The 14,911-nt window shown below is 59.8% G+C and overlaps 1 protein-coding gene across 1 annotated transcript in view; it reads right to left on the bottom strand.

Moving 5' to 3' along the window:
- Positions 1-3,482: 3,482 nt before the first annotated feature.
- SMARCC1 (SWI/SNF related BAF chromatin remodeling complex subunit C1) overlaps positions 3,483-14,911 on the bottom strand; it is a gene marked incomplete at its 5' end in the record, with an annotated part of 87,001 nt that continues 75,572 nt past the window's right edge. Inside the window, 3 exons of the mRNA XM_080672709.1 lie at positions 3,483-5,502; positions 7,678-7,854; positions 12,080-12,338. Of these exons, the coding sequence (XP_080528835.1) occupies positions 5,420-5,502; positions 7,678-7,854; positions 12,080-12,338 (519 nt within the window). The 3' untranslated portion in view covers positions 3,483-5,419. The remainder of the gene's footprint in view (positions 5,503-7,677; positions 7,855-12,079; positions 12,339-14,911) is intronic.

Genomic DNA, 14,911 nt, shown 5'->3' with positions numbered 1-14,911 from the left:
GCCCCTTCCCTTCCTCGGGGACAGGTTCTGCTAGGACTTCCATTTTGGGATTTTAAACCAACTGTTGCCATTCAGTTCCACTCTGAGCCTCCCTGGCAGGTGCCAGCAGCAGCTTCAGAACGGAGGGCAGCACCCCGGCTGGGCGAATGGGAAGAGCAGCTTCAGCCTCGGATGTGCGAGACTGTAGGAGAGCCAGTGACCGGGTCTCGTGTGGAAGGGGTGACATACTGCATCAAACGTGTGAAACGTTTTCTCTGGGCACAGGCCGGGGTAGCCTGGAGAAGGGGAGATAAGACACAGGAACTGGACTGTGAAAGAAAAGGAAATTGTCTCCAAGACCTACCACGTCCCCACGTTCAAGTCCCGGCACTTGGGCACCAGGGATGCTTTGCGAGGCAATGCTTCTGCGCGCCTGAGGCTCTTACTGGGTTTGGCCACCTGCCCCAGCACCACGACCCATTGCCATGGCTACGGCCAGCTTCCCTGTGCACAGACGCCCCTGGCTTCACCCGGGGCTGCTGTCCGGGCAGGAGTGGCTCCAGCTGCCAAGGCTGGGACGTACTTCAGGCTGCACAGGAAGAGACGTGGTTCCTGCGTGAAGCCTCAGTAGCGACCACGAACACCTTTTGAGTGCTCTCCTGCGGGCCTATCTTGCCTCATTCATAACCGCGTACGGACGTCTTAGATGGACACACACCCTGCCTGTGGGAAGGCGTGGACCAGGCGTCCTCAAACTAAGGCCCGCGGGCCACATGCGGCCCGCCGAGGACATTGATCCGGCCCGCCGGGTGCCGCTGCCTGTCCTGCTTAGCAGCTGACGCATCTCGGGCCCGCAGTGTGCATAGGAATTTGTTCATAGTTTTTTTTTAAAACTATAGTCTGGCCCTCCAACGGTCTGAAGGACAGTGAACTGGTCCCGTTTAAAAAGTTTGGGGACCCCTGGCCCTGGACTAAGCTTTCGACTTCACACCTTTTCGTTCTTGTGTCTTAATTTCAGAAGAGGCTTCAGCTGCAGAGGTCGGGCCTCACTCAGAAGAATGGGGGTCCTGCCCCTCTTCCCACAGCACCCCTCCACCGGGGCACGTAAGAGTTAATGCTGTGACCTCTTAAGTCCCGACAACGTCCCAGGTCAACCAGGAAGGGTCTCTAGAACGGCCTCTCCGGGCAGCGTGCTGGGTGGAAGCCTGGCCTGGCCTGCAGGGCAGGGGGCTGTGACCACGTGGTGCTGGGCACAAGGTTCGTGAACCACTTGCAGAACAAAGGAGGAGCCAGGGGTCAGGGTCCCGGGTTCAAGGCTGACCCCCCCCCGCCCTGCTGCAGGCACTCTGGATGCTCAGCTGCTCTCGTTCTAGGAAAGGACACCCGCCCCCCCCCCCGGAGACGGCCATCCTGTCCCCGGCAGACTTCGACACGGTGGCAAACCCCTGGTTCCCACGGCCCCAGTCAGCTCCAGCTGGGAGGAAGCCACAGTGCGCGCCAGCAGAGCTCCGGTGAGGAGCGGCCTTTCTAAGCATTTCTCCAGAGCCTGGAGCTGCTGCAGACAAGAGACGAGGAATGGCCTGGTCCATTTGGAGGGCCTGGGGGAATCCATCCGTGTCGGGGCCACACCAGCCACAGAAATCAGGAGCCCTGTGCAAAGGGGCCATAACCGCTCAGGAGCCCTCCGCTCCCTAACCCTCCCGGACTGGCAGCGAGGGCACGGCAGAGGGTGGAACCGAGGAACCAGAGGGGGAGGCCTTGTGTCTCGGGTGTCCTAAGGGGTCACTGTGCCCCAGTTGTGCCAGGCGGGCAGGAGCAGCAAGGCAAGGCTCTGCCGCTGGCACAGGGCTGGGTGGTCCCGGAGGGCCAGCTGACTGGTACTGGAGGATCCTGGGCTTGAACAGCAGCACCTCAAGGACGTAGCTGGCCATCCCATTCTGAGACGACGTCCTTAAATGGAGCAACCCGCGGGGGCGAGGTGCTCTCCCCTTGTTCCCAGGAAGAAGTCCTGCTTCAGCAGGAGCAGCTGGACAAAGCCAGCTCCTGGGACTGCAGGAAGCAGGGCTCTATAAGGTCACTGGCCGTTCGCGGAAAGAACGCTTCTCAGGGGCTGGCACTGCGCATCCAGACGAATGGGTGCTGGAACGCAGGTCAACCCTCAAGGTGATCACAGCCAGCAGGACAGAAATCGTGGAAGAACACCCGATGCAGAGTGTAGACATCACCCCCCGGACACTCTTGACTAGTTTTTCTTCATGAGCACTTGGGATCGAACCCAATGGTGGCTGTTCCCTAGCTATGAGACAGTCTGGTGCCCGCGCCTACAGGAATTACGTGGCCTGGCCAACCTTACTCAAGTTATGCCTTCATTGCATGCAAGTCCCATGCCCGGAACACAGTAGGCCACACGTTTACTGGACTCGTGGGCTCATGCAGTGAACTGTCAGGAATTGGGACAAACCTGCTCTACACCGGGCCTTCTTCTGGCCCCGACGGCGGCTCCAGAACCCTGGGAGGAGCCTGTTAGCCATGCTGGATTCCAGAACTCCCCCGACCTACCGAGCCAGGCCTGAGGGCAGGCCCAGCAGCCCGTGCGGATCCTGCAGGGGACCCGGATCTGCGTGCAGAGCTGGAGACCCGCTGTTCCTAATCGCACCTGGTGGAGTACTCCACAGCGGAGACTGACTGCGGCACACGCCCGGCTCCGCGCTGGACAGCTCACACCGAGAGCTAGAAGCCAGTCTTGAGTGCAGTTCACCTCCCCGGGGACCCGCAGGGCAGCAGGCACCCCCGTCCCACGGCTCGAGCCCTCTTCAGCACAGGCAGAGCGGGTGGCGTCAGGAAGCGAAGCAACCAGCCCGGCGCTTCCCCCAGGGCCGGGCGCACACCGCCGGCAGACAGAGTCCGCTCATTGGCTTCCCGGGTCCATGGCCTCTTGAAGTCCATGGCTGTTTCCCGAACAGGGCTTCTCAAAGGCTGTCCTTAGGAGCAAGTACAGCAAGGTTCGAGGATTCATCGGCCCGCGAGGCCTGTCTCCACCTTGGGGCCGCGTCGATGCTGTGCCCTGATGAACATCCTCTAGCTTAGCGGTCGCCAACCGGTGGTCCGCGAGGTCCGAAAGGTGGGCGACCGCCGCTCTAGCTCACGAGCAGAACTAGGCTCCCCTGCGGGGTCGGGGGCCAGCCACCCTCCTGGGGGAACTCCCGCTTGTTTCACCTTAACCGGGAAACGAACAGTGGACGAGCCCGTTTAACTGGGTGCTGCTTAAGGGTGAGGAAGGTGGCTGGTCTGCCGACCAGGACCCGCGGGGGCTGCATGTGCAGGCTCCTCACAGAACCAACGAAGGAACGGGTGCAGAAATGCAGAGAACGGACTAGAACCTACAAGTGAGGCTTCATTTATTCACCGAGAAGGAGGGCAGTTAGGCCTTCTCGACCCATTTCCTCCAACCTCCCCAAACTCCCTCTTCATTTCCCCAAAATAACCGCACACTGAGAGACATGTTTGTACAAAAACCACATATTATTCCCCCACAAAATCGAGTGGCTGTATTACAGGAACGAAACCAGATCAGAGACATGAAAAGAAAAAGCCACTACTTAACTGGAACACAACAGTCTGAGTTCGGGTTCTGTGCAGAATTGTCACCAGCGCAGTAAAAACAGCCCCACCCGGATCTTTTAAACTTGGAAGTGATCACATTAAAAACCTGAGGTTACAAGGGACCACAGTATGAACCAGAATTTCATTTTCCTTCTAAGACCCCAGTGGAAAAGTAAGTATTTGGAATGAGTTTCCTTCGGGAAAACCTGGCCACTGTCAGAAGGCACTGGGGCTGTCCTGGAGGCAAACGTGGGGATGGAACGCCAGCAGCAGCAAGCTCAGACCCCCGCCAAGCCCCGAGGAGCAAGGTCCTGGCTCCAGTGCCGACAGGACCAGGGCCCGGTCAGAGGCCACACTGAAGGCTTGAAAGGCAAATCCTAACTGTGGTTTCTCTCGTGTTACTTGCTTTCTGATGTGAAGGGGAAGTTCTGAGGTGCTTTACAAACACCCACCTACACCTCTCATATGTAAAGCCTTATAAACTGTGTAGAAAGATCCCCCAAAGATGGACCACTTGGCATTCTGGCTGACACTGCCATTCGAGGCTGTGACGGGAGGAGGCAGGGGCTCTGGGCATTGGATGGGGAACACGTTCCCACACGCACACAGGACGGGGGGCAGGGAGGGCCAGTGGAGAAACCAACAGTCTCAGGTCATCTAGAGCACTGCTCAGCGGGGGCAGGAACGGGCTCAGGTGAAGGCAGCTCCGTGGCTCTTCCTCTGGAACGGCATCCCTCTCCCGGCCGAGCACCTGACCCTCCAGCACGACGCTCTGTGGCCACGTGAGCTCCGTGACCCCGCGTCTCCTCGCCAGAATGTGAGATCTCAGAGAGGGAGGGGAAGGTATGAGGTCGCTGACCCGGCTCCGGCTCCCCGCTGGGCCCCACCCCAACCCGGAAGTACTGCTCCACTAAGTCCACTCACCCTGGTGCTGCAAGAGGTCGTGTGGGGCCTCTCCCCGGCAGCCTAGCCATGAGCTAAATGTCAGCACTATCTACTTCCTTTTTAAAAAGTTTTCTTCTTTTTAAAGAAAAAGCATGCACACAAGCAGTGAACAAGTGGGCTAGGTTCATAGGGTGGCCGTGGCCCTCGGCCCAGAACCGTCCTGGCCAGTCCCAGGGACGAAGGGATGCCTCCCCCAGGCCAGCCCAAAGCTCACGCGGCCTCAGAACACAGACACACCCACTGCAGCCCAGCAAGCCACCGCCAGGACAGGGAGGCCGGCCCTGTGGGCCGGAGGAGAGGGCACGGCCCGAGTCCTCACTAGAGGGAAAGCCCCGTGGGGTCCCTTCCCCGTCCTTTGATTCGGGCGCATCTATGGGTGGCCAAAGCCTCAGAGACGTCACCATCAGCACCGTTCTTAGCTCAGATAAGCAGGAATAAGGTCACTTGTAATGCCTTAGGGTTGTCCCTGCTGGCTATCCCTCTGCCCATCACCAGTTTTTGGTTTCTATTAACTTTGAATGCTCTCCCTTAAAGCAACGAAGGAAGTAAAGAAAAATGATTATAGAACATTATCCACAGAGGCGTAAGACAAAGCAAGACCGCAGGACAACAGAAATGAGAGCCTGGAATACCCACACCAGGACAGAAACAACCAGAATGCCAGGGCATGCTGTCACCAGGGCCCCGGATGTGGGCCGAGGACCTAACACCAGGGGTGCCAGGGCTGGAGAGGGGAGGCACGAGGAATGGGGGAGAGGGGATACAGGACGCGTGCTTGGGCTGTGAGAAGAAAAATCCTGAAAGAAACCCAGGAAGCTGAGGAATGTGTCTCGTCAGTCATCCCCGGCGGCTGGCGGTGGTGCGGGGTCGTGTGCTCCCAGCAGCCCCCGGGCTAGGGCGCGGCCGGGGCGGGTGGGCCTGGAGCAGGAGGCGGAGGGACTCCATCTGCAGGAGGCGGCTGCGGCGGCGGGGGATCTGCAAACACATCCAAGAGTCACTGGTCACTGAGGAAGCACGGGGGCTTGGGAGCAGTGACGAGGAGGGCATGTTCTCCAGGCCGGCGGCGAGGCTGCAGGGAGGCGTCCGGCTAGCGCCTGGCCTCTGAGGGTCACAGCCTCAGGCCTCCGGGCCCCTGCTCCCACCCCAGGCTGCAGGGAGGCGCCTGAATCTGCCCCACCGCGGTCAGGCCCAGCTCTCCCAGGAACCCCAGACCTGAGAGGAGGTTAATCACGTTTGGTTTGATTGTGTCTTAACGGTTCTGACGTTTCTTCTTTAGTTGGAGAGCCACTCCCTGGGCAAGTTCTCCTTCTCCTCCCCAGTGCTCGCCTAGCTGGGCGCATCGCAAGGCTGTCCTGCCCCCTAGGGCCAGAGCGCCCCTCAGCGCCGACAGCTGGACGGTTCTGCAGGCCCCACCGCGTGGACTGCAGTCCCTGGACTTGGGGCCCCGCCTCGATGGGGCCTGCGGGACTGAGTGCGTGTCTGGGCTCCTGCCCATGTCAGCTGCAGCTGCCTGCTCGCACACAGGAACCCACACACCACTAAACCAGGGGCTTTAAACGTCTAGATTTCGCCAGAAATGGAAACTGAGACAAATAATTAAAGCGCAGTCTTGCTCGCTAGTCAGTTCACCACCCTCCCCAGGAGGCTGCACCACCCGCCAGGGCCGTCAAAGCATGAAGCCCACAGATCCGGTCCCTTCCCATCTTCAGGGGAAAGGACGGCCAAAGAGGGGTGCGCATGCCTGCTGCCGAGGCCTGCCCGGGACCCCGAAACACTCATTTGTGGAACGTTCTCCAGTGGCTCCACCACGGGCCCTTCAGATCACATCGTGAGGCCGAGCACACGGCAGCGGTAAAGACCAACGGTGCCACCTCGGCAGCACGGACGGCAAACTGGTGGTCTCTCGGCCGCACATTTGAAGGCTGCCTGCCAGCGCAAGGCAAGCGTTTTCCTCCCAGGAGACAGAACCTGCTCTGCACCCTCCAGCCACGCCCCCAAGGGCTCTTCTGCGTCAGGGTGCGTCCGCACCGCACACCCAGCTAGCTGCTCCTGCTGCTGCGCACCTGCTCTGTCCCAGCTGCGGGGTCGAGAGGAGGCGTGCCTTCATCCACGCTGCGCCCGGGGAGTGGCCCAAGCAACGTCACTCAGGCTCTTCAGAATCGCGTGGAACGTGGGAAACCCTGTACTACCAACCAACCCACGGCTCATTCCCACGAGGCTCCGCAGGCCAGGACCCCTGCCCAGCCCTGCTCTCCACTGTGAACAGGAGCCAACTGCCTGGCATGTGTGCGAGCTTCTGAATGACCCGGGGCAGGTGTGGCGGGGCACCTGGCCACGAGAGGCTGCCTTTTGGGGTTGTCTCACTGGTCAGGTCTACAGGGAGAAAGGGCAGGCCAGAGCCTCAGCAGCGACCTCTGGAGGCCAAGGTGACGGGGCCCCCCACACCCTCAGACAGACCGGCCGGCCAGCACCAAGCCTCTCCTCTGAGCCTGCTGGGGCCTCACTGCTCCTGAACCAGGCTACGCAGCCACTGCCAGCGGTCAGAGCGGCTCTGAGGAACTGCCTGTCACTCCTGCCCTAGACTGGTTCTGTCCTTTTCTTTATACCCACTTCTTTAAAATATACATGTTTGCTGACGTCAGAGGGGAAGGGAGAGGAGGGACACAGAAACACCAATGATGAGAGAGCATCATGGACCGGCTGCCTCCTGCACGCCCCACACTGGGGATGGAGCCTGCGACCCGGGCACGTGCCCTGACCGGGAACAAACCATGACCTCCTGGTTCATAGGTCGACGCTCACCACTGAGCCACACAGGTTGGGCTCCACCCCTGCTTCTGAACTGGTACTGATCTGAGGGCCCTGCAGGGAAAGAACCACCGGCCGCACTGTATGTGTACGAGGCGCACCCTGGACGGGCTCAGCGAACAGGTGTAGGAGGGGAGCGCCTTCCCGGCCGCCTCAGACCTCGGGTCACGGGGGTATGCCAGGACGGCTGTGCACCTGCCCCGAAACGGACATTCTGACCGCACTGTCCCAGGTCGCACTGTCCTTCCAGGGACCTGCCAATCACAGAGAACACGCCCTCCCCCCCTTGTCCGAGTCCTCCCAGAGACCCCGGGGAGCGCACCCCCAAAGCGTGCTACTTACACATGCCGTTGGGGGCCGTGAGGGTGACCCGGGGTCCTAGGATGCTTCCTGGCATTGGCGGCATCCCAGCAGGGGCGGGGCCACTCCCGGGGGGGTGGATGCTAGCTGCGACGGCGGGAATCATGCGGCCTGGCAGGGGCGGCCCCGGCATCATGGGCCCCGGGCCTGGCATCTGACCTGTGGGGGAGGTGAGAGGTCAAGTCCTGAGGTAAGTGCACGGGAAGGAAGGAAGGGATCAACTCCTACCCAAGACTGAACACACACACCCAACTCCCCAGAGGACGTGAAATCCCCACGGAGCAATGTCTGCAATCATCTCTTACGTTTTTATTTTTCGGGGGCAGAGGGAATAATGAGCGGGTCTGTGGGGTGAATGGCCACCCGACACCCGGGACAGGCAGGTGGCCACAAGAATCAATTCCCAAAAGCACCCAGAGCAAGCACTCAGCCCGGCGAGTCGGGTGAACAGTGACTCGTCGAGGACCGCCCTGGGACAGACACAGGTGCCCCGCGGAGGTCGGGGGCGGAGAGGAGGGTGTCAGCAGCGAGCCGGTGCGCAGCCCAAGGCCCGCAGCTCAGCCAGGACCGAGCTTCCCGCACGGGCTTCGTGGGAAGGTGTGCCCGGGGGGGGGGGGGGGTTGGTCACTACTGTGAAGTCACATTAAAAAGGGGTTGGGTTGGAATCCCCGGGTCCTGTCACACACCATCTCCCTCTGTCCCCACCAGGAAGAACCCTGCGCCCTGGAGCACCAGGGAGGGGGGCAGTGGGGACAGACAGACAGACCACTCCGCCACCTCCCTGGTGCTGGGAGCAGCGACAGGAGCTGCTGGCCCGAGGACAGGACTCCTCCTGTGTCCAGCTGCACAGGAGCCCTTGGGGCTGCAGCCGACTTTCCGGGAAGAGCCAGACAGCGAATACGTGGGCCTTGCAGGCCACAGGGTCACGGCTACGACTCAACGTTGCCATGGCAGCGTGAAGGCAGGCAGAGGATGTGTGACAGCAGGTAAGCTGTGTCCCCATACACCTTTATTTACGGACGCTCAAATGGGAACTCCAGTAATTTTCATGGGACACCACGTTCTTCCTCTTCTGAGAGCTCCTCCCGTTTAAACTGTTAACCACTCCTAGCGTGTGGCCACCCGAAGCAGGGGCGGCCAGGGGCCTAAGGCCGGAGCTCGCCATCGGCTCTAGAACGACGGGGATTCGCTCCTGAACTCAGCGTTGGCTGCGGGGCTTGGGTGTGAAGAGCCACAAAGGGAAGGGGTGTAACAGGTGCACCCCAAGGCTGCCGCCCTTCCATGTAAGGGCACGTTTTACTCTACAGCAAGCGTGTACATGGAACTTGAAGTCCGAGACAGCTGGGGATCGGAATGCTTGCGGTCCGATCTGGGAAAAACGCGGTGCCGGAGACTGGACCTCTGGCCCCTGGAACTGCAAGTGAACGTTCGTTACTTGGTCACCAGGTGTGAAGGGAGACACCGCGACGGAGGAACCCACCGTCACCAGGTGTGAGAAGGGGGCCCTGTGGATGGAGGTGAGCAGGGCCCTCCCTCCCGGCAGCCTGTGGGACTCAACCCTGCGGCCAGGAAGCGAGTGGGCAGGTCCTCAGCCCACAGCCAGCGCAGGGCGGACCGTCCCCAGACCAGCAGCTGGGGGGTGGGGGGGGAGGAGCGCGTCCAACAGAGCAAGCGCCTGGCAGAGGAGCGCTGCGGCGATAGACACAGCCGGGAGGTGGCGGCCACATGCCCGCACCGCCCAGGGTGGCCTGCGGCTTCTGCTCCAGGCCCCAGTGCAGTTCCCTGCGGCCTCAGCGCCGTGGCCACTTCCCTCCTTCCCTGCACCCAGAGGCGACAGGACAGCTTCATGACTCCTAAGGCTGCCAGCCCAACAGCTGACAGAAACCTCTCCTTCCTCGCTGTGAATTCCAGAGCCTCTGGACAAGGAAGACCTCTCCTCCCGTCACCTACATGCAGCACCTCCCGGGGATGTGGGTGCTCAGAGTCCCTGGAAAGGCGGCAGCAAGTGGAGGGGAGCCCGGTCGGGGACCTTGCCCAGTACTTCTCGGGAAGGCGAGGCGCCGGCAGGAAGGGGAGCTGTCCCTGCTACTGGCCTCGGTGCTGGTGAGCCGCGGGCAGCGGTGCAGAGAGCAGATGAGGGGGAGGGACAGGAACCTCTGCCTCAGGCTGTGCCTTGCCAAGCGGTGACAGCGGCTCCCTGCACCCTCCAGTCTGTCAGGAAGACTGCCTGACGGGAAGGAGTGGCGTCAAGGCACGGGAACCGCGTGTCAGGGGGCTATGTCACTTGGCCCGAAGTCACAAGGAACCAGACCGAGCTGAGGTTCACGCCAGGCCTGCCTGACCCGGAGGCGCACGCCCTTCCCCGTCGCACCACCTGCCTTAAAGGAGCGTCTCTCCTGGGAAAAGCTGATCTCGAGGGTCAGATTTGAGGTGGGGCAGAAGTTAAGAGGATTGGGGAGCTACAGATCCATTTCATGTAAAGCAAGCCCTATCCTTCTGAAGTCTAAACATCCTGTGGTTTCTCTGGAGTCTGACATTGATCGCGCCACTTCTAAATGGATGGCAATGTCTGTGGGCATTTCCATTCATCCTGCTAACCGTGAAGCGGCCTGGCCCGCCTAGACCGAATGCCCAGGAGCAGCCGTAACCAAGCAAAATGAAAGTGTCCACGTGTGGCCTGGCGGTGTGGCTCCGTGGCTGCGCGTCAACCAAGGAACCAGGAGGTCACAGTTTGATTCCAGGTCAGGGCACATGCCCGGGTTGCGGGCTTGATCTCCAGTAGGGGGCGTGCAGGAGGCAGCTGAATGATCAATGCATCTCATCACTGATGTTTCTATCTCTCTCCCTCCCTTCCTCTCTGAAATCAATAAAAACATGTTTTAAAAAAGTGTTCGTGTATATATTTTCCATTAAAAAAACCATTCCGGTATTTCCTTCCCCAGTAGAGAGGGAGGTGAGAGAGCAAGCTGTGGCTTCAAAACAGCCGTGTCCCCGCCCAGCTGGCGGGAGGCTGACCTACATACAGGATTTTTTTTTTTTTTTTTTGAACAGCAGGCATCTGAAGCCTAGAGAATGGAAACGTTTGCTAAAATTAGGTGTAGCTAGTGGAAAACCCCCTCACTCTCTCGGGTTTATTAGCTCTTTTACTAAAGCGTTACGCCCATCAAGCCTAATGGAACGCTATGGAAGGATAGGGTCTTTGTTCTTCAGGAGGGGAGAGCCGGTGGAAAGGAGTGTGAGGGGGGAGGAGGGAAGGAAGCTGATTCCCAACCTCCCACGGCACATCCCTGGCCGAGTGCCTGGAGAACAGATACAACAGGATCACAGCCAGGTGAGGGGAGCCCCCGCCCCCGAGACGGCTTCCGGGGCGCCGGGCCTCACTGCACTCTGAGGGAACCTGCTCCCCGGAAGGCGGCCGGCAGCCCTGCGGTCACACGGTCCTTCCCGGCTCAGTGTGGGGCCGAGGCCTCGGGGGCGGGCGGCGATGGTGGCGGTTACCCGCCCTGCAGTCAGTCCTTCCCGCGGCGGCCTGGTGTAAGCGGCCCACCTCGGGGCTTAACGGCCGAGCGCCAACGCCTTGGTTAGATTTCCCCGAACCACCAACGTTCACCCCGTGATGCAGACTGCCCTGGTTCCACCACTACACACCTTCCATACCACTTCTGTGTTCCCATCAGATCTGCCCGCTCTGACTTTTAAGGCACTTCTAAACCCTTACACACGTGCAGCAAGGAAGCCCTCCGGCTCCCCAAGCCACTGTCCTTCCCTCCACTTTCCCACGAGGCCCTGACAGCTCACAGGATCGGGGTCCCCACCCGAATGCCCCCGGGCTCGGCTCCACTGCACCCCACACTTCCCTTTGCCCCACCCACCGACAGTTCCTCTTCCTTTAAACAGGTGTCACGGCCACTGGAGGACTGACCGCCTTGCCTTAAAGGAGACGCCTGGCAGTCAGGGCACCTCTTGTTCGAGAGGCAGCCAAATCAAGGGCACCCAGGAAGCAGCAGCCGCTACCAAGCCACCCGCGACTTGGAGCCCAGGTGCTGAACGGCCCCGGCCTGGGTGAGGGCAGGGATGCTGGGCATGTGGCTCCAGGACCATGCCCTCCTGCCTACTCACCCGTGCCACCCGGAGCTGGGTCACAGAGTTCATTGCACCATTCTTTGTGTGTTTGTCTCGTTTTGAAAACGTCTTTAAGTTTTAAAAAAAGTGCAGACAACCCAAGGACGGTGTAAGGCACTGGGATTCACTGGCCGCGCAGGGCCTTCTACCTGAAGAAAGGCATCATGCCAGAGGCTCCGGGGAACACGGCAGCCTGATGTGCCCATGGCTACAACGCCCGTCTCCTGGGCGACAACTTTCTACGGGCAGAGCCTCCTCTCACCTGGCTGGGGCGGGTGGGGCGGCGGCATCTGGTGCTGCATCAGAGGGTAGGGTGGGGGCTGCTGGTGAGGCAGCATGCCGGGGTGCCCTGCTGCTCCCAGCGGCGCCAGGCCCGGCCCCCCCGTGTGCTGGTGGCCCTGGGCAGGGTTCTGCCCGTGCTGCTGCTCCATTTGCTGGCGGGCTCGCAATTCCGCGTATTTCAGCTGCTCCATGTGGAAGTTCTGGCGTTCAGTGAGCAGCTGCTGCCTCTGCTGTTCTAACTGTAACGAAAGGGAAGGGAAACGACATCAGAAGAGGGTCTCGGGAATGGTGACACAGGGCAGGTCCCCCCAACATGCCGAGAGGAAGAGCAGGGCTTCTCAAGGAGCATGTCCCCATGCGGACACCTGTCCCGGGTCCCAGGCCTTCTCTGAGCTAGGTGCAGGCCTGCCTCTCCTCAGGCCTTTGCCAGTGGGGCTACTGTTCTCTGGGCCCAATCAGGACACACGTCACCTGCCTGACAGGCCTCTGGTGTAAAGGCCCCACACCCGCCTCAATCTCCCCTCCTGCCTCCCCGTGGTCCCCGATGGAAGGTGCAGGAGAATCAGCCCACGAATCTGGTCTTTGGCAGAGAAGTGCCTGTGACCCCAAGTGAGGAGCGTTGCGGGTCATCAGGAGTGGCGGCCAGGGAAGGTGCGTGGATGGGTGCGGGCGGGAAGACAGGCCGTGGGCAGCGTTCGGTCGCACAGCCAGGTGATGAGAAGAGGTGGAGGAGAGACGGTTCGGCTTCTGTCCTGGGTGCTGGCTAACTGGCTTTCAGGGAGTGGGAAGAGCTTCTGAAACACACGATTTCTTGAGTTTGAGGTTCCCAGGAGGGAGGAGGAAGGGTGCGAATGGTCCTAACAGGCCGGGCGGACTCGCCTTTTCTAGGGAGGGTGACCCCAGGAGGAGAGCCTGGCCCCACACCTGCCCCCGTTTGCAGGATGAGGAGGGAGTGGCAAGCTGCAAACAGCTGAGAATCCTGTGGAGGCCCAGTCTCGCAGGAAGACTAATGGGTAAGAGGCAGACGGATAAAGACTGGATTTACAGATTCGCCCCGCAGGCCTGGGCTCTGCTGTCTTCTAACCGTTCTTTCTAGGAAGCACAGCGCTTTGCTGAGGCTGCCAGGAAGGCCCTCCCACCTGGGCTCCTGCTGAGCCCCTCCTGTCTGCACAGCTGGGCTCCGGCTGGCCCTGTGTTAGGTTAAGAGCTGGAACTCAGGGCGAGACCAGCGGGATGAAGATGCTGCAGGCAGGTGTCTCGGAAGGGGATTTTAGCCTCTGCATTACCTACCTTAGCGGTCTGTCTTTTTAAAATTTGTTTTTAACTGAACCAGCCTTTCTTTGGGAGCTGACCTTCATATCAAGGTATTCACCCGGGGGAAATACTGCCCCCATTCCTTGCCACAAAGGAACTAACAGTAATTATACTCTTTTTTCATGAGTTTCTTTTGTCACTTCAGAACAGAGAAGGTAACTAAGAGAAAGTAATTAGAATTAAACAGGATGAGTGATTAACCACCCCCCCCCCCCCCCCCCCGGGAAGAGAACCCAGTCTAAGCTCCACTGTGGGACCAACGGGTCCCGGAAGCGGAGAGCAGCCCCCAGGGGCACAGCTCTGCCTGGGGCTCCCCGGCCATGACCGGCTCCTGCAGCAGACACCTCCCGGTGTGGACACCTTGGCGCTGCTGAGTCCAGCTGAAGACCGCGCTCGCGTCTGTGGTAATCAGAGCAGGTGAACAGGGATCTTTTAGGAGTTCCTGTACTGAGCAGGTTTTAGTTAGTTATTTTTATTTTTTAAAAATAGATTTCACTGATTCTTTACAGAGAGGAAGGGAGAGGGATAGAGTTAGAAACATCGATGAGAGAGACATCGATCAGCTGCCTCCTGCACACCTCCCACTGGGGATGTGCCCGCAACCGAGGAACATACCCTTGACCGGAATCGAACCCGGGACCCTTCAGTCCGCAGGCCGACGCTCTATCCACTGAGCCAAACCGGTTAGGGCAGGTTTTATTTTTAAATATCTTTTTATTGCTTTCAGAGAGGAAGGGAGAGGGAGAGAGAGGGAGAAACATCAATGGTGAGAGAATCACTGATTGGCGGCCTTCTGCACGCCCCCTTCTGGGGATCAAGCCCACAACCCAGTTGTGCCCTTGACCAGAAGGGAACCCGGACCATTCAGTCCGCAGGCCAACGCTGAGCACGTTTTAAATTCGCTTAACCAATGACCTAGTGATTCCACATCTGAAATCTGTCCTAGAAAAAATGTGTGCACAGGTCGGTCATTAAAGTGTTGTTTTTGATGGACAGCTATTTCTAAAACACACGAAAACAAAACTAAAAATCAAGTTGCAACAACCTTTGTAACACAATCCCAGTTCACTGAGGAACAGCAGCGTGTGTCCAGGTACGCTCCTGCTCCAGACACGCGGGACGCGCCCGGGGACACCGTCAGGACTATCCCCAGGGATGGAGCGAGGGCCGGAGACCGCGGCTCAGCCATTTCTCTCCTATTTGGAAGATGCTCCACACGCACACTCTTTGGGTAACCAGAAAACAGAAGGCCACAAGCTGCCAAGGTGTATGCCACAGACATCCCGTCTCCTCTCCCTTCTCCACTTCCTAGGGTGGAGGCTTGAGTCTCAGTAGCTGAACTGACAGTGCAAACTGCTCCCCCAAACCGGCTGAGAAGGGGTTTGCCCGCCCTCTTCATGGCTACACTCTGGCTCTCGGGCCGGCTGCACAGAGCTGCCCGTGCTGGCTCCAAGGCACATCCGCCAATGCACCCCCACCCCCCGCACGGGGTCCACGC

The sequence above is a fragment of the Plecotus auritus genome, assembly GCF_963455305.1.
Source record: "Plecotus auritus genome assembly, chromosome: 6".
In the NCBI taxonomy this organism is placed as follows: Eukaryota; Metazoa; Chordata; class Mammalia; order Chiroptera; family Vespertilionidae; genus Plecotus; species Plecotus auritus.
This window is presented reverse-complemented; position numbering and strand designations above follow the sequence as displayed.